Source organism: Lynx canadensis, chromosome C1, assembly GCF_007474595.2.
Source record: "Lynx canadensis isolate LIC74 chromosome C1, mLynCan4.pri.v2, whole genome shotgun sequence".
Classification (NCBI taxonomy): domain Eukaryota; kingdom Metazoa; phylum Chordata; class Mammalia; order Carnivora; family Felidae; genus Lynx; species Lynx canadensis.
Genome location: NC_044310.1, coordinates 211,182,676 through 211,207,283, shown reverse-complemented (window position 1 = coordinate 211,207,283; position 24,608 = coordinate 211,182,676). Strand labels below are relative to the sequence as shown.

Genomic DNA, 24,608 nt, shown 5'->3' with positions numbered 1-24,608 from the left:
TTGATTGAATGAAGTCCACCCAGATTATCCAGGATATGTCTGCAATTCAAATGATTATGGACTTTAATCATACCTACAAAATATCTTCACCGTGTTTGGTTAAATAATAGCATAGTAGCCTAGGCAAGCTGACACATAAAAGTGACCATCAGCGTGGCCGTTGGGAGTTCTAGTAGATTCGGTGTGGCCCCATGGAACTGCTTTAGGCTCTTGGGATACTTCATTGACTAAAACAGTTTCTGCTCTTAAGGCATTTGTGTTCTAATGGAAGAGGACAGAAAATAAGATAAACAAAATACGTAACTTTTTCGTGGTGACAAGTAGTGAGGAGAATAATAAAGCGGAGGAAGGGGATGGACGGCGATGAGTATGTACATGTGGAATTGGTTACATAATCTGTGAGGCCCAGGGCAAAATGAAAATGCAGCGTCCTATATTCAAAAAGTAGAGAAAAGTGCCGCTAAAGGCACTGAAACATAAAACTTTTTACTTTTCTTCGTGAATCTGTCTCTGGCACAGTCATGGTGTTTTCTTCTGTTTGATTGGTGGGTTGCTTTTGTTGTTTAATGCTGTTCTAACTAAAAAAAGATTCAACATTGAGATTATTAACACGAATCTACCATTCATCATTGTATTGTGCAATGCCCACTTTAAATACAAGGATAGGAGCAGAAGCGTTGAAATGAGACGAAGTTTGCACTTCCTGGTTCATATGTGCATCTGAATTTTGTTCTCACCGGAACAGTGGAAATATGCTACAAAACTAACTCACCTTATTTATTTATTTATTTATTTATTTATTTATTTATTGAGAGTGCCTACCCACGAGTGGGGGATGGGAGGAGGGGGAGAGAGAGAGACAGAGAGAGACAGAGAGAGAGAGAGAATCCCAAGCAGGCTCCACGCGCATTGCAGAGCCCAGCATGGGGCTCAATCCCACGACCCTGGGATCGTGACCTGAGCTGAAATCAAGAGTCAGACCCTTAACTGACTGAGCCACCCACTGCCCCTGTTTCATTTCTTTTTATTAATTAATTAACTAATTGTTTTGAGAGAGAGAGAGAGAAAGTGCGCACACACGAGCGAGGGAGGGGCAGAGAGAGAAAGAATCCCAAGCAGGTGCCGTGCTGTCAGTGCAGAGCCCGACGTGGAGCTCTAGCCCACAAACCGCGAGAGCACGACCTGAGCTGAAATCGAGAGTCGGTTGCTTACCCGACTGAGCCACCCAGGTGCCCCTGTTCCATTTCTAAAAATGCACATTCTCCTGACACTTTACCTTTAGCTTGCAGATTAGTGAGGAGGGACCGAAGGGAGGAGGAGCTGTGGCTGTCCTCCCTGTCCCTTTCCTTCTCTGTTGTCATTTTCAGTGTCATTTTCAGTTGTCTGTTATAGGAAAGTCCTACAAATAGAAGGGATATGCTAGAGTTCCTTGATCATTCATGTTTGTTAAAATACAACTGACTTACTTCTGCATTTGAAGCAAGTTCTCCTTCCAAAGCATGGCCTCCTGGGGCTGCCAGTGCACTGCTTACAGAGCCATGGACCTAATATGCTTGCCTGGTACTCACTTGGCATCTTCTTGAATTCCTAGGCATCAGGGGATGCACCTATTATGTGTATCTCCTCTACTCATGCATGTACTCTACTGTTTCATTGGACTCAGCTTACAAAACACAGGCTCAAAGATAAATTTATGAAGGATTTCAAGACCATGACATTCACCCAAGAGCATTAAACCAAGCATGGTGTTCTCCTAAGCATGGGGATCCTGTTGTGATGGTGGAGGTTGCGGGCCCACGAAGCCATCTGTGTGTATGTGGGGGGGGGGGCACACGCACCTGCTATTTTAGATAATATTGATAAAGAAGGCCTGTCTCATAAGGTGACATTTGATCAAGGTCCTCAAGAAGATACAGAAGCAAGGGATTCAGATCCTAGAGCAGGGGGAGCATGTTCAGACATCCCAAGGCACGTGTGTCTTCGCCTTATCCTCAGAAGAATAAAGACGCCACTGTGGTTGGATCCAAGTGAGAGGGAGGGTGAGGAGCGGGAGGTGAGGTTAGAGAGGCAGCGGTCCCTGAATTGTGCGTGGGTTTCAAGGCCAAGGCAAGGACTTGGAATATTTTTGTGAGAAGGGAAGGCTTGAGATAGTCCTACCAGAGGGGTGACAAGCTGTGATCTGAGCTGAGAAGGCCCCCCCTGGCTGTGCTGTGGTAATACCCTGCACTGGGTCAAGGTTGGGAGTGGTAGGACCAGATGCTATGGTAGACCAAACAAAGATGGGGCCTGGACTGGGTGTATACATAGGAGTTATTAAATGTAGCTGGATTCTGGTTATATTTCAAAACGGATGCCAACAGGAACTGCATACAGAATAGATATTTACTAGACTCAGGAAGATAAATGGTCTATTGAAAAGTGGTGGCTTTCCTGAAGTTCTACAGCCAGCGCATGGCAGAACGGGGGAAGGCAGAGAGCAGGATTCTTGTGTTCTTTTCATTGGTCCTTCTCCTTTTTCATTAGCTCTAGACTGCCCCCCAAAATAGCGCCGATCACCTTTTCTGAACATCTTCACTTCTTTGGCTGAAATCAACATGCCTTAAATCTCTAGGAGTCTCTCTCTACATATCACCTTGGAAGAACTTCCCAGAGCAAGGTGTTGGTGATTCTACCGCTGCCCCGTGTTCCCGTGGTCTCTGTGTGGGGGGGTTGCCTGTCTCCCACGGTGTCAACTTAGGGGCATCCTGACAGTTTTCCCCCTTCATGTGACTGAGTGTCTCTTGACCTTCCCTAGTAAAACAGAGTTAATAAAAAAGATTTTGCTACTGGGTCTGATGTATCGGTGCACCACATACTGTTCCAAAAAATTCCACTAGAGTTGGCTTCTTTATTTATTTGTTTGCTTGTTCCTTTTGCTCGTCAGCACTTTCAGACCATGCTGAAGTCTAAATTGAATGTCCTGACACTGAAGAAGGACCCCCTCCCAGCAGTCATCTTCCACGAGCCTGAGGCCATTGAGCTGTGCACCACTACACCCCTGATGAAGACCAGGACTCACAGTGGCTGCAAGGTATGTGGCATGTGGCCCGCAGCCAGCGGGAGAGACAAAAGGATGTGTAGCCTTAAGACACTTGTTTACCAGTGGTAACTATTCATTTATTTACTTATGTGTATTTCTCATGAGACAGAGAGAGTGAGTGGGGGAAGGGCAGAGAGTGAAGGAGCGAAAGAGAATCCGAACACAGAGCTCAAACCCACAAACCATGAGCTCGTGACCTGAGCTGAAATCAAGCGTCGGAAGCTTAACCCACTGAGCCACCCAGGCGCCCCTCCCCCACGGTCACTTTTCAAAGGAATGAAAAGGTAGAACAGCTAATAAAAGCTCACTGAGTGATGGTTGTATGAATCTGTCTCTTGCTCTATTTTTAGCGACCTGGCTCTCTTCCTTGGTTTCAGGTACGCATGAAAGACATAAGTTTTAGTATGTATGAGTAGAATAGTATTCTGCCCACATTTGTTGTAACATCTGAACCCATGTACACAGGAAAAGTTCTGTCCTTCGTGATCCTTCCTTCCCTTGTATTTGCACTCTGAATAAACCACATCTTGAAGAATAAAAAACAGATTTCTCAACAGTATCGTTCTCCTTTGGGAGAAAAAATTTTGCATTTTTGCTTGGCTTGGGCACTCTGAATTTATACTAATATTCATGTCTCAGAATCCATTAAAAAACATTTTTCATTTATGTAAACGATACTGCTGACATTATAAAAAAAACCCTAGAAATGAAATGTATAATTTTGGTAAGTTTTTGGGTTCTTTCGCACTTGATATTCTTTTGTGCATGAATTGATGAATACAGCAATCAGTTCAGAGGTAACAAAGAAAATATGTTCGTGCACATTTCATCATCAGCAATTTGTTTGGAGGAGTAAAAATTAAATAAGGGGTAGAACTTTGTTTTGAGTAGTGAAAAGAAAATAAAACAAGAATGCGCGTTTGCATGTGGGTTTCTTTTATAACCTTACAGGCACACTCCTTTCGTTATTGCGTTTCCAGGTTAGGGAAGTCAAGATCCATCTAGCTTTCTTGCCAGAATATTCCATCCCCTCCCCAGGTCTTGCATAGCTGTGGCCAGATTGGAGGCTACAGAAATCTTGAGTGATGGCTGTGTACACAGAACCCCACACATGGTCATTTATTTCACAAATATCCATTGGGGGCTTCCCTCAGCCCAGCACTGGGGTCAGTGGAGCACTCCCGCCAGCATCTTTGTGGGGTTTAACTGCCAGTTGGGGGGGAGGGAAGAGAAAATACAGGTAGGTGAGCACTGGCGGTTGAGACAGCCAGTCTGAAAGAACTTGCGGAAGAATCTTTCAGGCCGAAGGGACGGGGAGCACGGGTTCTCATAGGTGGCCATGGTGTTGGCGTCCTTTGTAACGGAAAAGAATGGGCAGCGGGACCGGGGAGTTGTGAAAGTTGTGTTGTGTGGTGTCATCAAGGCAAGGAGTTCAGACTCTGTTCTAATTATTATGCGGGTCCGTTAGAGAGATTTAGGCCAGCGGGTTATAGGACTCTGTTAAAAAAAAAAAAAAAGTGATTTTATTATTTATTTTTTATTTAAAAAAATTTTTAACGTGTTTATTTTCGAGAGAGAGAGAGAGAGAGAGAGAGAGAGAGAGATCTGAGAGAGAGTGTGTGAGTCGGGGAGGGGCAGAGAGAGGGAGACAGAGGATGCAAAGCAGGCTCTCGTGCTGTGAGTGCAGAGCCCGATGCGGGGTTTGAACGCATGAACCGTGAGACCGTGCCCTGAGCCAAAATCAGGAGTCAGCCACTTAATCGACTGCGCCACCCAGGTGCCCCCCAAAAGTGGTTGTAAATGGTAACTCTGCTAAGGTGAACTTTCAGCTTCCAAAGAGCAGTTGCCAGAGGCCGTGCTTCGACAGGAGTCCGTGGGTCTGCGGAACTGGTCTTAGGTCCCCGTGTATGCAGCGCTTTGGATAAATGGATGATACAAAGGCATTAGGAAAGTACTCGTTAAATTTGAAAGTGATATGAGATCAAATTGTGTTATACATCCTTTAGAGGGCTCCCAGAGTCCTTTTTTTTTTTTTTTTAATTTTTTTTTTTTAACGTTTATTTATTTTGAGACAGAGAGAGACACAGCATGAACGGGGGAGGGATAGAGAGAGAGGGAGACACAGAGTCAGAAGCAAGCTCCAGACTCTGAGCCATCAGCCCAGAGCCCGACGCGGGGCTCGAACTCGCGGACCACGAGATCGTGACCTGAGCCGAAGTCGGACGCTTAACCGACTGAGCCACCCAGGCGCCCCTCCCAGAGTCCTTTTGAATTCTGTTCCTGTTGGGGAAAAGGGCCCCTCAGAAGCAAGATGAAGTCAGTAAGGACAAGTGAAAGGAGGGGAGGTGCCTTTGGTAAAGTCTGCAGAGTATGTTTAAATGGGGGGGGGGGGGGGATGCAGTTATAGAGTAAAAGGCCTAGCAATCCAATCAAGATATGAAAGAGGTGTGTGTGTGTGTGTGTGTGTGTGTGTGTGTGAGAGAGAGAGAGAGAGAGAGAGAGAGAGAGAGAGATTTTCTAGACAGATATATATTTGCTAGGAGAATAAAAACTATCATTTTCCTGAAAGGGAGCATAGGGTTCGAGATGCATGGAGTAATTTTTTTTTTCCGTGTATTGCCTTAGGTCTTTGTTCGCTTATTTTACTTCTAAAAGGATGTTGGAAAAAAATAGAAGGAATGCAGAAGAACACACCCGAGAGAATGAGGTGGCCTTGGCGTCAGTCAGTGGGGCTAGGTAGACAAAGGGACATCATCCGTGATTTCACCTGGACACTGGGGAAACCTTGGCCTTCAAGGTGAAAAACACAGACCACCGGGCTGTAGAAAGTTTCTGAACTCTCCATCCCTAGAAATCTTGAAGATGAGATTCCAGGTGCAGATAATCATAATCTGGGCCAGCTCTAGCTTTAGGATTCTATTTGAAGGAAGCCCCCCCCCCCCCGCCATGTGTCATTGTTCAAATTGTGTTCTACAAGGCACTTTATACATTTACATCTTAACTTGGACACACTGGGGTTGACAGTTCTTTAATCGGCAATAATAATATCCTGTTTGTGTTCCGAGTCACATTCTTTTGTTCAAAGACAATGACAAAGTTACACTTTTGAGCTTTGAAATTTCTGTTTAGAATGCCCCGACCTCCCCCCCACCCCCCGCCCCTGCCCCCGCCCCCAGGCATCCACAGGAACAAAATGCAGTGTTTCCTCTTGGATTCTGACGAGTAACTTAGCTCACAAAATGCCAGCTGCAGAAGGAGCTCTCTCTCTCTCTCTCTCTCTCTCAGGCTCACGCCTGCCGCGAATAATGAGCACAATGTCGTTCAGGCCCAGCTGCAGGGCCGGCGGACGGGACCCTCCATATTCACACAGTGCTAGTTCTTTGGGCTTAAACAGCTCTCAAGTTGTGCTTGCATAACGGTGGATTTGGGGAGGGAGAGAGCCAGGAGGAAGCAAAGGCCAAGGGGCTGAAAATGGATGATGCTTTCGCACCATCGAGGCACTGGCCCACGCAGACTCCCCCTTTCCCTCTGATCTGTATTCTCCGTGGGTCCTGATGGGATTGCCCTGCCAGGCTATTCATGTTGTGGGCAGCTGGGTCTTTGTGTGTTTTCCTCTACGGCTGCCTTTTTTTTTTTTTTTTGTTGGAGTGGAGTTATTTAACTGCACACCCCCCCTGCATACCATTAGGACTGGCCTGCCCTTACTCTTGCTGGGGCTTTTCAGAGTATCAGCTGCTGTCTGATTCCGCAGCAGCAGCAGCAATGGTCTGTCGTACCTGGCTTCTCCGGCCTCGCGCAACAGAATCCTAGCTGGCTCTCTGACTTGTTAGCAAACGTTTATTTGATTAATCGTCCTTGAAAAACCTACTGTACTGTGGACGCGGAACTGTGGAGAAAGGCGTCCAAGTGGGCAAGGGTGGGTAATGTAGTTTGTAGCCAAGTAGAAGGAAGAGACGAGTGCCTGAAATCAGTGAATCCCAGTGCTGCTGAAACTCGTGTATCAGAAACCCCTAGACGGCAGGTGTCTGGACCTTCTTTCCAGAGATTTTGATGCAGGTGCTCAGCTAAGCGGGCAAAAAAGAAACCTGCACTTAAAAATAGACTGTGACTGTGCAGGGGTGCCCGGGCGGCTCAGTGGGTTAAGCGTCTGAGTCTTGGTTTCAAGTCAGGTCACGATCTCATGGGTTTGTGGGTTCGAGCCCCGAGTCGGGCTGCGTGCTGACGGCGTGGAGCCTGCTTGGGATTCGCCATCCCCCTCTCTCTCCACCCTTCCCCCACTTGTGCTGTCTCTCTCAAGATAAATAGTAAACTTAAAAAAATTGAAAACAAAGAGACCGTGCAGGTTACAAGGCTGTGGTGCCCGGGAGAAGCGTGGGGCTTGAGGACCTGATGTGTGAGGGGAGCCACGCGAGTGACAGAAGTGGAGTCACACCCGGGGAGGGGGAGGTGAGGTGGGATATGGAGGACGGAGCTAGCTGGCCATTGTGTGGTCGGATGGGGTTGCCACAGCTGGCCAGGAGGCCGGCGTCCAAGAAAGAACTGGGCTGCAGATGTGTGCGTGAAGGACAGCGCCTGTGTCTGCGGCCTCGTCCTACAGGGGGCGCTGTTCTGTTTTGGATTGACTCCCTTCTGGGCCTGCTTGGCCGAGTTCTCAAAGCCTTCCGGAAATGAGATAATGACGGTGATGATCATAATTAGTAAGAAAATACTAATTATACAGAAATAATGCGAATAAAGAGCTGAAGTTTATTAACACATTAAGCACTCTCCTATGCGCTTTTCATGATATAAACTACCCATTTGGTCCTCGCGATGACCCAGTGGTTTAAGTGCCATCTGTGGCCCCATTTCACAGGTGAGCTAGTTGAGGCATAGAGAAGTTCTTTCCTATACCAGAGCATCCAGGGAGTAACTGGCAAAGCCTGCATTTGAACTTCATCCGTCTGGCTCCACAGCCTGTGCACCTCCCCTCTAGATTCCACTCCCTCGCAATGACCGTTGAGTGGCTCCCATGTCTGTCCTAAGGTAGCTCTTTTGGCCAGTTGTGTCATGTGATTTTAGAAGGTCATTTTGCTTCTGTAAGCCTCACTTACCGCATCTTTGATAGGCCAGAACCAAGGTCAGTGTATTTCAGGCATTCTCTTATCTAAAGGTCCAAGACTCAAATTGACCGTGTGTGTAAGTGGATTAGAATTGTGTCTTTGCTCACAAAACCCAGAAAGCGTGGGGAACGTATACTGAAAGTACCATATAATTTACCCCTCCTTTCCTTTCAGGTCCTCAAATTTGGTTTTCCAAGAGAGACAGAGGCAGAGAGAGAGAGAGAGACTATGATGAAAGTCACATCCCTTGTAAAACACATATATGAAATAAAACACTAAATGCCCATCGAGTTCCTGGATGCCCATGTGAACACTGAACTACAAACCTCTTCCACAGAAATAGTCCCCAGCTTTACGGTGTTTATAGTTTGAAAGCAAAATAGTACCCATGCCGAAACAAATATGCTGAGCCATAATTGGGGCTCTCGCACATCTGATAACATTTATCTTTTATTTAAAACCTTCTATAAGGTTTGGGAAGGGTGGTTGATTTGAGTGTTGGGACCCCAGTGAGCTGAAGAAGGAACGTAGCGTGGGAAACATGTACCTGGAGAGGACAAGAGGGGAAAGAGGCAGGAAGGAAAGGCGGGAAAATCCGCAGTGACAGCTCTCTTGTTTGGATCTGAGCCATCCTGCCTTTGTTCTGGTTTGCCTGGCTGTCTTTCCTCTGCACCCGCTCGGTACAGCTGGGTGGAGCCAGGGTCCTGAGATAGAGCTCCAGGAGGGATGTTCCTCTGGGCCACCAGACAGGCTAGGGGAGGCGGTGGTGAATTGGGCTAATCGAGCTCAAGATATTTCTTCCCACTCCCCCCTCCCCCACCTCGTTCTTTCATTGCTCATGCCAAGAGTGCCCTTGTCTTCATTCTGCAGCTTGGTAGGCATACAGCTGCCTCTGTGCCCTCACGGTCACCAAAGCCTCCCCCCCGCACCCCACCCCCCCCCCGGCGCCTCACCTGGGCCTGCTCTCCCACAGAACGCTCTAGCTCCCAAATCTCATCTCCTCCAGAGTGAGGCACCTGGCTAAGCATCCCGTGAAGCCCCATCTAAGACCCTCACTGTCCTGTTCCCATTGGTGAGGGCAGAAGCCATCCAACAATGTCATTCCCCAGAAGGAGCTCGGGATTCACATACCATATTACTTTTTATGGGACCCTTTTTGAGGCTCGTGCATTTAAGAGTAACATTAATAGTCACCTAGCCCTCAAGAAGGATGTGGTTGCTTTCCAGTTGCATGGGACGGTGAAGAGAAGTTTCTGAGCTGAAGGCTTTGCAGGCACTCCTCAAATCCTACTGCTTTGCATATGTGTGAGGTGGCCAGTCTCAGAAAAGACTGATTTCCAGCAATCCTACTCATGAGAAGAGCTCCTGATTTGAATGTAAATCTATTTAAAAATTAGCCTCACCTGTATCGTATGTATTTTTGTGCTTCTTTGATCAGTTATGTATTTAATTAAAAAGAAGCATTTAAATAGGACTAGTCACGTTTTCTCATTTTTTTTTCATGTTAGCCAAAGACCCATGATTTTATTCATCCATAGGAGGGAGAAACACTGATTATACCGTGTCATCAGCCTCACCGAATGCATTCTGCAGGCTTTTTTGGTGTAGGCGACTTGGAGCATTGCACGAGTCCCATTCTGCAAACTGTGCAGATGTTCTTGCAAAATACATTTCTGATTTCGCTATCAATACGGAATATAAGTAAAAGAAAGAATAGTAACATATGAAGTAAGACTCAGGCAGGTAGTCTTTATTGGTTATTTAAGTCTCTTGGTGTAAGCCAAGATGTGAACCTCTAGATTCAGAGTGAATGGTATCTAATTCCAATGTATTTTCTCTTTATTCTTTCCCAGACTTTCCTGTAGACAAATGAAAGCATATTTACTCTAGCTTGTCTCCCCAAATGTGGAAAGGTAAACGTTGATATGAGCTAACATCTGTTGTTTAAGAGACTAGCTTTTATTTTTCTGCAATTTTGACTGTGTTGACCTCTACATCTTCTGACCTTCTCTTTCTCTCCTTCCCTTGTTCCCTCCCTCCCTTCCTTCCTAATTTTCTTCATTCATTTCTTTCTCCACCTATAAGAATATATTGCGGCACTCTCAGAATGTTTCAGGTGTTAATAGGGACACAAAGATAAACAGTGGTTTGGGGTACTTTGGGTTGAAATAACAGAAAACCTAACTGGAATTGACTTACATCATTGAAATTTATTTGCTTTGGAATCTGCAAATTCCAACAGGAGGGCAGAGGGAAGGAGATACTAGAGAGGCAACAGAAGGGTCCGCTGTGGGAAATCAAATAGCTATGTCCTGGTTAAGGAGATTATAGGGAACGCCTTACACGGCTTTCTGGCCAAGCAGAAAACAGCTGACCCAGTATCTGGTTAATGTGCATTTAGGGGTTGGGTCGACTGCAATTGGTGAGAGGCTGATCCCACAGTCCACGGTAAAAAAGGCTTTTTTAAAAAAAGGCTGAATGACCCGAGGGCAGACAAAATACATTCTGTAGGAAGAGCAATGGCTGTGAAAGCAAATGCAGAGTGTCCTCAGGTTACAGGGCAAGGAGTTCCTTTCCTTCCTTATTACAGCATCCCCTTGAATATATATGGGGATGTTCTTGTCCAGACAAGATGAGCCTCAGTTTGAGACTAGGCTACTCCCCAGGGCCCCTGTGCAGGCAGTCATGAATGACCATCAGCTAGCATGTGGTTTGGCCTTCTGCACTGAGGGGCTTTTTTGACTTACTGGTGGGGGGGGGGAGCGGTGTTCTTGTTCAGTGGAGAAATCTTGAGGCTGCCCCCCTCCTTCTGGCTTTCATTCTAGGTTTCTAATTTGGCAGCCCATTATTCAAGGTAGAGAAAGAGTTTTCTCAAGTTTCAAGTTTTCAGAAGTCGTGAGTTCAAGCTTGTGAAATTCGAAATATCTGTGAGGCCACCCCTGGGCGACACCCAAAGGGCACCTCGTTACATGGAGTTGGAATTTCATAGATGTCTGGTCCCTCAAGGAAAATGGGGCCATGGGAAGAGAAAGGAGCGAGACAGGCACACCCACTCACACGCTTACACATGTAGCCATGTGTCCGCTCTAATATTTGAGGACCAGAGACAGCAAGAAGAATCACTGGAAAAGGAACATTATGAAAACCAGAGGAAGTTCCTGCCCACCAGGCATGGAAACTGTCCTGTCTTACTCCTCCCATTTAATCCTACACACAAGTGCCTACTCTGTTGACCACCCTGTTCCGGTCTCAGAAGTGTTGAGGGGAGAAAATGGATATAACTCTGGGGACAGCTGAAGCTCCCGCATATTGTTTTAGAATTGGTCTCTGTGTTACATTTGAAATGCGCACTACTTACACTATACCCGTGGTACCTGGCAGGGAAGGATGTTTTGTTTGTAGTTGTCAACTTTTTGGCTGTGAGTTTCAACTTACGACTTGGAATTCTGTACTTTGGTCTTCCCACTAACAGCTGTGGTGGCTTCAGCAAATTTCTTCACCCTTCCTGAGCTCACTTTTGTTTTCTGGTGATTAAAATCTTTTCATATTGGGGATAGCGTCACTTCCTCTGATAAAAGCATTTAGGGCGTAGATTATCATCCTGCGTGTTGAGTAGGATTGTAGACTTCTTTATGGGGCTACTCTTTCCCCCGATGGGTACAGTACTGCTGTTCGCCCCTGGGCATCTTTGACACCTTGAAACTATTTCCTGGTGCCCCACACGGTGAGGACTGTGGCTGAAAAATGACCATTTTACTCCAGGGAACCCAATTTGGTATTAAAGCTTTACCTTTGGGCCAGTGTCAAAGACTGTATCTTCCTGTATCTCCAAATGTCACTGCCTACTTTATTTCTTGCCTTTAAAAACTCTTGGGAGAGCAGCAAAGATTCATTAGTGAAAAATGGGAAAACAATCGAAGCATCTGAGAGATATTTTAATATTTTTGCTTCACAACGCTATGGAGAACACGCAGTCATTAAAAATTCTGTTGTAGAAATTATACTGATGTGGAAAATGATCATAATGTGTTAAGTAAATTAAATAGCTGGTTGAAAAATGTTAATAGGATTTTATTTTTGTAAAATAAAATAAAAGTAAAATAATTATCTGCAAACATTCCTAATAGAGGGCTTCTACTTAAATATGAACAGAAGTGACCCCTGGATAGTAGGATTATGGGTAAAACTTTCGATTTTCTTTTTCTTTTTTTTTTTTGCATTTTGCAATTTTCTAACTTTCCAACAAATACTACGTTTGTAATTAGTTGTTAAAAATAACTTTTAAGGAGAAATGTTTCTTTGGGTGAAAGTTTGCAGGGAGAGCTACATGGAAGAAACTCCATTCTAAACGGAGCATTTTGGAAAACAGCTTCTTCTAAGTCACCCCAACTTAGACGTTTGTTTCTTCTTTTTGACCAAATCGGAATTTCTGTAGCTTCCGGGAAGGTGACATTTTCCCACCTAACCTGTGACTTGTCCAGCGTCAGATTTATCTGGTGTGTTCAGCACAATGATTGTCAGCCGACTCAGATGCCCTCGCATGGATGATATGCTGGTTTCCTGAGGCTGCTTAGCGACGACCTTAGTGCTTAAAATAACGAGAAATTTATTTTCTCGCAGATTTGGGGGCCAGAAGTCCAAAATTGGTATCAGTGGGCAGAAATCAAGGTGTCAAGGAGCTTCCTCTGGAGGCTGGAGAAGAAAACTGGTTCCTTCCCTCTTCCAGTTTTGGGTGGCTGCAGGCATTTCTTGGCCTGTGGCCAGACCACGCCATTTTCTGCCTACGTGGCCACACTTGCTGCCTCCTCCTCTGTCTATATCCAACCTCCCTTGGCCTTTCTTTTGTAAGGACACTTGTGGTTGGATTTGGTACCCACCTGATAGTCCCGGATAATCTCCTTAGCTCAAGACTTTTAGCTTAATCAAGTCAGCAAAGACCCTTTTCCCTTATAAGGTAACGTGTCAGGTTCCAGGGAATAGGACCAAATATTTTTTGCGTGGTCTTACTCAGCCTGCTCTAGCTTGTTTCTTTGTAAATGAGGAATTCTAGAAATGTAAAAATTTCTAAGCAAAAAGAAATATAATGCCTCTAGTTAATCAGTTGTTTAGGTTATCTTATTTCTTGTGCCCAAGTAAATACTCTCAATGGAATTCAGAAAACTACTTTAAAGAAATAGAAAAATGAGGGGGACCAGTCTGCAGACGTGTCTTGCCCCTATTTTGAGCCAAATTTCTTTATCTTGTTTACTTTATCAAAATTTTTGGAACGGAAGAGAGAGCTTCAAATTTTGAATGGAATCATGAGTTTCTTATACAAAGTCCTGACCATTTGTAGTTTGAAGGTCCAGGGTACTGGGAATATTAGACTATTTGTAAGAAAGATCCACAGTTCTACCACAGGGAATGTGACTAATGTTTCACACCCCCCCCCTTTTCTCAGTAAAGCTTTAAGGATAATTTTGAAAATGATGCGGAAATATCCTGAGCATAATGTGTGTGTCGGAGGGAAGTATCTTGTTATGAAGTTATTTTCCCCTCATGAATTCCTGTTTAGATAGCTTGTCTTTGAAACAATTTGTCGGTTTAGTCCTAAACATTTAATCATTATCTGAATTTAGAAGGATTTGTTATTTATGTGGAGGAGATGTTAATTATTTTACATGTTTTCCTGGATTAATTCTGTGGATAAAATACAGTTTCTCTGTGGTCGACTTCATTTTTCAGGCAACCTATAGAAACGCCATGCAGAAAACCAATATACTTTATTAATATATAATATACTTTATTATTAAAGTATATTATTAATTAATAATTATTAATCATTATTAATTAATAATATACTTTATGGTTTTCCAGCAGAGACTGTACAACTTGTTCAAGATGGTTACAAGGTCAAGATAGCTTTAAGCTAAAATCTGGTTGATGCAAATATGATGCTTAAACGTAAGAAGTTAATGCTTAAAAGACATTTCCAAGTATGTATACATATATTTTTTTCTACTTATTTTTTGTTATGTCATTTTTTTTCAGTGTTTTATTTCTTTTTCACACTAGAGGAACTCACATGTTACAGCGTCAGTCCCTCTGCTCCTAAAAGGCTGGTTTCATTCATTGTTTGTGAAATGGAAAATGTGCATTAAATAAGGAAGCGTTCATATAGACTGGATATAATCTCATATAAACCTAGACTTTCTCTGCGAGTGATTTTTTTTTCTTGCCCGAAGCTTTAAAATTGTATCAAAGCAATCCCTGTAGAGCTAAAAATAACCCATCAAATAGTAATGAAAAATGAAACCTAAGATGTTTACCTGTCCCCTTTGTCCCTCTCATGCCCCAGTCCTGCTCCAACTGTAATGATTTTAGCAGTTTCTTTTTATGTTTACCTTCAGAGTTCAGACACTATACTTTCACCATTTTCAGTAATATCTTTTGGCTAGTTGAGTAGATACAGATTGAGATCCGTAAGAGCTCTACCCACTTGCCTTCTTCCATTTTCCTAACATAGTTACTTCTGAAATTTTAGTTAATATCTGTGATGAGCGAAGAGTCGGTCAAGGCACCATGATTTTATTGCATTTCTTGCTCCTTATGTTTTGATAATTAAAAAAATTTTTAATGTTTATTCACTTTTGAGAGAGAGAGAGAGAGAGAAAGAGAGAGAGAAAGAGAGAGAATGAGCAAGGGAGGGTCAGAGAGAGAGGGAGACACAGACACAGAATCCGAAGCAGGCTCCAGGCTCTGAGTTGTCAGCACAGAGCCTGACACGGGGCTCGAACTCCTGGACCGCAAGATCATGACCTGAGCTGAAGTTGGACGCTTAACCCGCTGAGCCACCCAGGCACCCCTGGAGAAGACATGGATGTTTAAGGTCAACTCGTCACCTTTATCCTCTCAACTGTTCAGCCCCCTCTAAACTGCTAATTTTGGCTGTTTGAACTTTTCTTGTTTTATATCTTTATCTAACATGGAAACAGTGACCCTTAACTAACTTTCAAGTTTAAAGAAATATTTATAAAGTACTTTGAGCTTCTCACAAGAGCAGAGCTATAGAAATAAGTTAACAGTTGTGATTCAAATATAGCTTCCCCTTGGTTTGAGTGGAAGGGCCAATAAACTATAGACAAAGGTAGCAAAGGAGGTATTGATGTGAACGTGGTAATAAATAACCCAGATCATAAAAAGATCATAAACTGCTCTCTTAAATATGTACAGTTATTTCTTCTTATATCTCTGAGTATTTCAACTCCCGACTACCTAGCAAGTTAATGATAAAAAACCACTGTGACAACAGGTGCAGATGTGTTCCTTGGTGTGCTGGCTGTTCATTTCTTTGTTTTTACTGAAAATATTATACATTCATTTCTTGGCAAGAGAAATGATGTCAGGGCTTCTGTGCACACTGAGATCTCTAAATGAGACATTAGTCAGATTGACGTTTATGAGTCACCAGGCATCTTCATAGACCAAATCCAGGAATTAGAAAATAATTTGCTCAGGAAATAATGGGGATAAATGAAGTTTATCATCCTGGGAAACAGCAAAGCTACCCTGTGAGCTAAAGATCCTACTGAAATTAGTTTTTTCCCCACATTGATGGATTGATGAATTCTCTTTAAAACTTGGTTTTTTGACACTTATGAGCAGTGCTGGAATTCTCGCATGTCACTACCTGGCTGGACCATAAGATTTGTTAGGGCAGGAAAAGCACTGTCCGTTATCACAAAGGCATTGCAACTGTTAGTCTCGTCATGGGATGGTATAGAACATGTGTTTACTTTTTTGCTTGGTCAGCCCACCAGTTAATGAGGAGCCCATCTTGCTTGTGTATAAAAACCTCTCTCCTCTGTCCCTTCCTTCTCATGCTGATTCCAGAAGTTTCCTAAAGCGCTTTTACTCCTTGTCCCTTCCTTGCAGCCCCATCTCCCAAGGCTCTTGGCCCTTCAAGAGGATTTGGCTTGGGAGCAGGGAGCTGTAGGGGGCTTCAGGACCCTGCATATAAATCTATAAGACTGTCTTTATGACAAAAATCGACTCTTTTCTATAGCAAAAATCCAGTTTATTCATATTTCTTATGCCAACAGAATCTTGATTTCATTTCTCCTTAGTGAGAGTCACGTCTCCGAAAAGAGAGAGCAGGGAGGGAGAGATAACTCATTCTGCCATATGTATGCCCGAGTCACTGAGAAAAAGAGTCAAAGGAAGGGAATTTAGAGACTGAGACCGTAACAACAAAGACAAGATTAGTTTATTCATTCACGGTCACTAAAGTCCGTTGCTAGGTACTTTACGCATTTTTCTTTTAAAAATGAAACATGTCCATTTAAACGAAATGAACATTCACTAATGATCACTGTAAATTTATGAATATATAGGTTAAATCTATGTACTGGTTACTCCACACATTAGATGTATTTTAAAAAAGATTTTGAATGGAAATTTTAGAAGAATGGGTTAAATCTGAAATACATGATATAGGTCTATCTTAATTGGGATGATTACCATTAGTTTAGGCAAGGCTCTTTTAGTAATAGTGGATGTAAAACCAAATTTCAGATGGCTTTGATGATGTCAGGATTTTTGGCTGCTCTTATTAGACCAAGTGAAATCATCCATTTCACCCCAGAATAAGATAGAAAAGATCACTTGCCAAGAGGAAGGAAGGGAGGAGGGGAGGGTACTGGCTATGCCATTTTCTTGTTTGCTTATTTGTGCATTCATTTGATTATCTTAAATCTGCCATTTATTTGTGGGAATCTCAGCTGGGTTTTGTTAAAACCAGATCATATGATCCATCAATCCACCCAGATGGGCAAGTGTGATATATAATGACCTGAGCAATCACATGAGATGCCCACATCAGCTCCTTTTTACCATAGAATTCTCATCCATGGGAGACGTTGAGCTCCACATCCGACATGTGGACCAGCTGGTGCTGGTGTCAGTCTACATATTAATGCTGCATTTATTTCTTCTTTTTGAAGACAAAAATAGCTGTAAATAGAAGTTCTGAGCTATTGTATCCTCAACCTGGGGCATTCTATTGTGTACCTCCTGGCACGGACATAGCTTACTTTGGAGACAGAGGACCTTGTCTACTGAGCTGCAGACATTGAGGCTGCTTCCTGGCTTTGTGGAAGAAAACGCCAAGATCGTTCACTGACATCTGATATTGTTCTAGGTGGAGAAAGCGATAAGCTGGTGTCAGATATTTAGGTCCAGACCACATTCCTCTCTCGGATTCCATGCGGTAGGTAAGGAAGCCTAGGCCTGTCCGACTGAGTGATGCTCTTAACAAATGGATGGAAAAGCAGAATTACCATTTAGCTTTCTTTATCTGTGGACCAGTCTTCCTTCCTGTATCCTGGGAGAGGTAAGGAAAGAATCCATAATCGCTTGCATGGATGTTAAAGACATCAAAATGGGATGCAGCTCATCTAACTTTGGCCAGACTCTGAGATTTGGTGACAACCAGCAGCCAGTTATTATAGCAGAGATGGTTTCTTAGCTGGGGAAAACTCCACATCTATAGATCAAGATTTGTTTGTGGCAAGTAGAAGAGACTTTCTCAGTGTTGAGGGTTTTTAGAATTAGGAGTTTCTTCTTCTTTGTTTGGTTTCTTGTTCGGTACTTCATGGCACAGCTGCCTGGAAGAGAAAGACCCTCAGATCAACACTATCTGAAATATGGAAAATTCCAGATTCTATGAAAAGAATGAAATTTATTTCATTCTATTTGCGGGATAAATAGTTCTTTACCTAGCTCATTAATCTTTAGTGATTTGTCTTCAGCCTCCAGCGTTTGACTCGTTACCTGATGATTATGCCATCACTGTGAAGAAGGTGGCATTTGGGACACTGTATCCTTTTCTTCCTTCTTTTAAGTGTGACTGAAGATAGGCTGAGTGCCTTGACAATGATGTTGAAGCAAGATTAAGAAGGCGTGTATTCTGGGGCACCTGGATGGCTCAGTCGGTTATGCATCTGACTCTTGGTTTTGGCTCAGGTCATGATCTGACAGTTTGTGAGATCGAGTCCCGCATTGGGCTCTGCCCTGATGGCATGGAGCCTGCTTGGGCTTTTCTCCCTCCCTCTCTCTCTACCTCTCACACTTTTTCTCTCTCTCAAAATAAACAAACATGGAAAAAAAGAATGCACGTATTCCAAGGGAGGGAAACTGTATTTTTCCTTCCCCCTTCTTTTCCTTGCCCTTCTCCTTCTCTTTTCTCTCAGTGTTACTCTTTCCTTCTATCCTTTTCCTCTCTAACCCCTTTCCCATTATCCCTGCTTACCCCTTTTCTCCCCACTTTCTGCTTCTGTTCCTACTGCTAAACGTAGGTTCTCTGCTTAGATAAGATCGAGTCACCTGCACACGCCCCACGGATCGCTTTGGCCCAGGCAGGAGCACAATAGCCTGGGTGTGTTTCCTGTGACAAGCTGCCAAGAACCACCGGGGAAATCAGACATGCTGTGACTGTGGACGGGAGAAATGGACACTGCAGAATATCTATCGCAAATAGTACCCATCTATTTCCAAGAAGGACATCAACTTGTATGGTCATCCACAGTGAGGTGATGATGTAGAACACCGTAGGCCACAGAGTGTCCTGTTTCCGCTCTAGTTTTGGTTCAGTGATCATCCAACAGTCAAATGGGTATTGTATTGTATTGTATCGTATTGTGTTTACTTTGAGAGAGAGATAGAGAGGGCACAAGAGCATGAGCGGGGGAGAGGAGCAGCGGAGGAGGAGAGAGAGAGAGTACCCCAAGCAGGTTCCATGCCATGTGGAGCCCGACACAGGGCTCATTCCCATGAACTGTGAGATCGTGACCTGAGCCAAAATCAAGAGTTGGCTGATTGACTGACTGAGCCACCCAGGGGCCCCTCAAATGGGTATTGTAAGGAATGCGGAAAGGACACGCAGGGGAACCCTGCAAGAGGCCCTTGGAACCCATTCTAAGATTGGGGATTTCAGTCCAGTTTTGGTGATGGACAGATAGGGGAGAAACACTGTATGAGAAATCCCGAGAAACTCGTGACAGCACGGATGGACCGGAGGACATTATGCTAAGTGAAGCAAGCCAGTCACAAAAAGACAAATATCGTATGAACTCACCTGTGGAATCTAAACTAGTCAAACTCGTTGAAACAGAGAGTCAAATGGTGGCCGCCAGCGGCTGGGGGTGGGCGGTGAAAATGGGGAGATGTGGGTCAAAGAATACAAAGTTTCAGTTGCTCAGAATGAGTAAGTCTTGGGGAGCTAACGTGCAGCATGGTGATTATAGCTAACAATGTTATATACTTGAAATTTGCTCAGAGGGTAGATCTTAAGTGTTCTCACCACACACACAGGAGACAATATATGTGAAGTGATGCATATGTTAATTCGCATCACTGTGGTGTGCATTTTTTTTTTAATTTTTTTTTCAACGTTTATTTATTTTTGGGACAGAGAGAGACAGAGCATGAACAGGGGAGGGGCAGAGAGAGAGGGAGACACAGAATCGGAAACAGGCTCCAGGCTCCGAGCCATCAGCCCAGAGCCTGACGCGGGGCTCGAACTCCCGGACCGCGAGATCGTGACCTGGCTGAAGTCGGACGCTTAACCGACTGCGCCACCCAGGCGCCCCGACTGTGGTGTGCATTTTATAATGCGTGGGTACATGAAAGCATCAGATTTTACACCTTAAATATATACAAGTTTTATTTGTCAATTATACTTCAATAAAGCTAGAAGTAGTTTAGTAACATTTTTTTAAGCATGGTGGTGTTTTAGAAGACAGCTTGCGTATCAGTTGTGCTAGGCTTTGCACCTGCTGATGAGAACATCACTGTTCCCTCCCTCCTTCCAAGGCTCCAGAAAAAGAGGGCAGAGACTTGTTTCAGCTCTGATTTGACCATGGAGGCAACAGACCATTTGCTGCCGGTTTTCCTCTAGGGTCCTGAGAACCTGTCTGCCTTGCTCCAGGCACACGGTTTCCCAGTTCTAGCCGAGGTCCAGTGCTTTCTGTGGAGAATCATGTTAGGGAGATCCATGCCCCTTTGTTTGCATTTGGCCCTCTAGACATCTGCACAAAGGAAAAGCTTTGTCTGCTCTAGAATGAGAATAACAGGTGCATTTACCCGTGTTCCAGCAAAGTCTCCCCCTTGCTTTATTCTAGTCTCTCAAAGAGAAAAATGGGGAGCCCATCCAGTCAGCGCCGCTTGTAATGGCCTTGATGTGCCTCTATTTATAAGTTAGCTCAGCAAAGTGCTTCATTTACAGAAGGCATAACTCAGTGCTGGTTTATGGAGCTTCAATTACCTGCATGATTGAAGCAGATGCATTTTGACAGAAGTCCACCTATTCCATTCATTCCTGCCTAGAAATGTCTGCTTGTCCTCTTGGTTGCTTCCTTTATTTTTGTCTTTCGACACTCGAAGACTGATGTAACTTACGGTGTATTGAGTTCAAGCCTTTGTTCAGTTCTCTGCCTTCAGCCAGGAATGATTGTATTTAAACCATTAACATCTACTTGGAAACCTCAGACTGAATTTAGTGTCCTTGATTTAACACAGTCCTCTGGTAAGAGATGAATGTCATCTTTACTGTTGGAAATTAACTTAAATGTATTTTATGGTATAGAATGATAAAAGAATAAATGGTGATGCTTTGCATTTCTGCACTCAAGGCCCCCAGTTCTTTTCATTAAAGCACATATGTTACAGGCTACTTACCGATATGAATACACATAGCGTATTTGACTGAAATCTTTCTTTTCTGTCTGCTCTTTTGTTCCTGGACTTCTGCAAACGTATAAAATAGAGCAGCTATTTATGAGGAATCAGAAAGGGCATTGCCTTGTGCAGTTCATTTTACTTGAAACTGATGACATATGCAAAAGTTCCTGATTAAAGAAAAAAAGATCATGAACTTAATATATTAAAGCTCTTAAGTGTAAAAAAATCCATCATCTTCCCTTTGTCTTTTCCCCTCACTGTTATGAGCAAAGTAAAGCTTAGTAGGACGAAATACCTTGCCTGGAGGGAGTTGAATTTTTCTGCGGCATAGACTTTAGTATGGCTCATTGCTACAAGAGAAACATAAACGTATGTGATACATTCTGAAATAGGATATATGAACATGCTCCTTAATGTTTTCTATCACTGCTGTTCTCCACTACTGCAGGGGATAGTTTTTGGTTAAGACAGGGCAGAGAATTTTGAGGGAATATTTGTCTGAACTTTCTCAGGGGGTCAAACAGTGCTTATAATTTCTGTAGTCAATTTACATCAATTATGAAGTTCAGGATAGCCGGCCAATAGATTTAAATCAAAGAGAGAAAGTGCCGATCCTTAATTGATTTTTTAATGGAAAGTAAATAACCCATTATCCTTCATTCACATAAAGAGGCAGAAGAAGCAATTTTTGTATGTAGGAAATTTGTTTGGGAGAATTAATATATGGCTAAGTCCAAGAGCAAGGAATGTTAAATTTCTGAAATGATTCTCTTTATTAACCAGTGAAATACCAGAAAACTCTTTTATACTAGTTATCTGTCGCTGTATAAAAATTACCTCAAAACCAAAGCAACCGGCATTTATTATCTCACAGTTTTTGTGGTGTAGCAATCTAAGTGCAGCTTAGCTGGCCGCCTCTCAGCTTCAGGGTCTCTCCTGTGGTTGCCGTCAGGCTGTTGGCTGGGGCTGCAGCCTCATCCGAAGGCTCAGCAGAGAGAAGTTCCATGTGCAAGCTCACTCAGGCGGTGGTGGCGGCAGGGTTCAGTTCCTTGCAGGTGCTTGGAACGAGTTGCTTTGCTGTCTGCCAATGATCTCCTCAATTCTTTTTTTTTTTTAATTTTTAAAAAATGTTTATTTATTTTTGAGAGAGAGAGTGAGACAGAACATGAGCAGGGAAGGGCCAGAGAGAGAGAGGGAGACACAGAATCAGAAGCAGGCTCCAGGCTCTGAGCGGTCAGTACAGAGCCCGACGCAGGGCTCGAACCCACGAACTGTGAAATCATGACCTGAGCTGGAGTCGGATGCCCAACCAACTGAGCCACCTAGGCACCCCAAGATCTCCTCAATTCTTTGCCACAAGAGCCTCTTCGTGGCAAGAAGAGCCTCTTCGTGGAATAGCTCACTCCTATCAGGACAAGCAAACGAGAGAGCAAGACATGATAAGCAAGATGGGAGACAGAGTCTTTTTGTAACTTAAACTTGGAAGTGGCACCTTAGAAGCCAGTTGAAAGGTCCCGCACACACTCAAGGGCAGAGGATTATATAAGGGCATGAATATTAGGAGGCGAGCATTGCCGGGGACCATCTGAGAAACCACCTACCACATCTGCTGACCACTTTTTCAGACCTCATTTCATTAATTAATCTACAAGCATAAGTTGAACTTGTTGCTCACAGTCTGATAATCTGAGTTTTGCATTTCACGTGATTGTTCTTCACCATCTTTAAAACATGACCATCTTGGCTTCAGGTCATTTTTTGCCACTCTGAGTTTCCTTCTTGACTTGGGATGCTTTAGTGTTATTAAGCCTTTCTGTCTCTTTGCCATCTGGCCATGAACATCATGAGAAAATTATTTCTTTATTGTTGGGAAGAGATGTCAGCACTCCCATGTTCACTGAGGCATTATTCATAATACCTAAGACATGGAAACAACACATGTGTCCATTAATAGGTGAATGGACAAGGAAAATTTGGTATATATATTCATGGAATATTATTCGGCCATAAAGAGGGAGGAAGTCTTGCCATTTGTGACAACATGGATGCGCCTTGAGGGCATTAGGCAAATAAGCCATGCAGAAAAAGACAAATACTTTATGATCCCATTTATATGTGGAATCTAAAAACAAAAATGGACTCATAGAAACAAAATGCAGATTGATCATTCTGTGGGGCTAGAGGGTGGAAGAAATGAGGAGGCATCACCAAAGGGTAAAAGAATTTAATTATAAGGTAAATAAGTTTCAGGGACCTAACGTACAGCACGGCGACTATAACTAACAATGGTGTATTGCAAGGGCGCCTGGGTGGCTCAGTCGGCTAAGCATCTGACTTCAGCTCAGGTCATGATCTCGCAGTCTGTGAGTTCAAGTCCCGTGTCAAGCTCTGTGCTGACAGCTCGGAGCCTAGAGCCTGCTTCGGGTTCTGTGTCTCTGAAAGAGGGAGCTCTTTCTCTGCCCTGACCTCTGTCTCCCTTTCTCTCAAAAATAAACATGAAAAAAATTTAAAAAGGACAATAGTGTATTCTTGAAAGTTCTTACGATAGTCGATCTTAAATGTTCTCACCATAACAACAAAAATGGTAATCATGTTAGGTGAAGGATGTGTTGACTAACCTTATTGTGATAGACGTTTACAGTTTATAGATGTACTTAAGTCATCACATGTATACCTTGAATTTACATAATGTTATATGTCAACTATATACCTACAGAGCTGGAAAAAGAGAGAAAAAAGTGATTTCTGAAGCCGTCGTATATGTATAAAACTTTCTGTTTTTTTCATGATGTTCGCTCCCAACCCTAATGACCTAGCTAGTTAATTTGGTTGATTATGTCTTGTTTGGCAAAAGTGGGAGATTAAGATGTTCCTGTGCTCATGGGCTGGTTGTAGATGAGGGATTTGGAGTCGTGTGCTGTGTTTTTATCCTGTTTCTTTTCCTGCTGAGCAAAAGTGCCTCCTTTGAGACGGAAAATTTCAATCAGGCAGCTGGTGCAGGGACTTTTCTTCTTTCCTAAATGACTATGTGGATGATCTGTGTCTAGTTAACTCATGAGGCAAATGTGCGTGTAAGGCCACGGTCAAGGATTTTATCCATCTAGTTAGCCTAGTTTTCTTTCCTGAGCACAGGCTTTTGGGTTCAGAAGCAAATTCTAATTCTGCCTTTCAGTAGCTGCCTGTCCTTGAGCAACTTACCCTTCTGAGTCTCTTTTACATCATCTACAAAATGGGACTAATGCTACTTTGTCAAGGTGGTCATGATAAGACAGTGATAGGTAGTGGGTGCTCTATAAGATAGCTGTCACTTCTCTAGCTTTATTTTTATTTACTTTTTAAATCCCCCGCACTAAACTCAAATGCTTTTCATATAAAGGAAGAAATTCCTTTATAACTGGTTTCATTCATAACTTTTTATTTTTTTTTTTTTTAATTTTTTTTTTCCACGTTTATTTATTTTTGGGACAGAGAGAGACAGAGCATGAACGGGGGAGGGGCAGAGAGAGAGGGAGACACAGAATCGGAAACAGGCTCCAGGCTCCGAGCCGTCAGCCCAGAGCCCGACGCGGGGCTCGGACTCACGGACCGCGAGATCGTGACCTGGCTGAAGTCGGACGCTTAACCGACTGCGCCACCCAGGCGCCCCCATTCATAACTTTTTAAAACCACATCCTAGAATTGGCCATTTTAACCATTTCATCCAGTGGCAT

The 24,608-nt window shown here is 43.5% G+C and overlaps 1 protein-coding gene across 1 annotated transcript in view; it reads left to right on the top strand.

The window, feature by feature from the left end:
• Positions 1-24,608, top strand: part of PID1 (phosphotyrosine interaction domain containing 1) — a 229,579-nt gene that overhangs the window by 104,447 nt on the left and 100,524 nt on the right. The window contains exon 2 of the mRNA XM_030325904.1: positions 2,924-3,070. Within this exon, the coding sequence (XP_030181764.1) occupies positions 2,924-3,070 (147 nt within the window). The remainder of the gene's footprint in view (positions 1-2,923; positions 3,071-24,608) is intronic.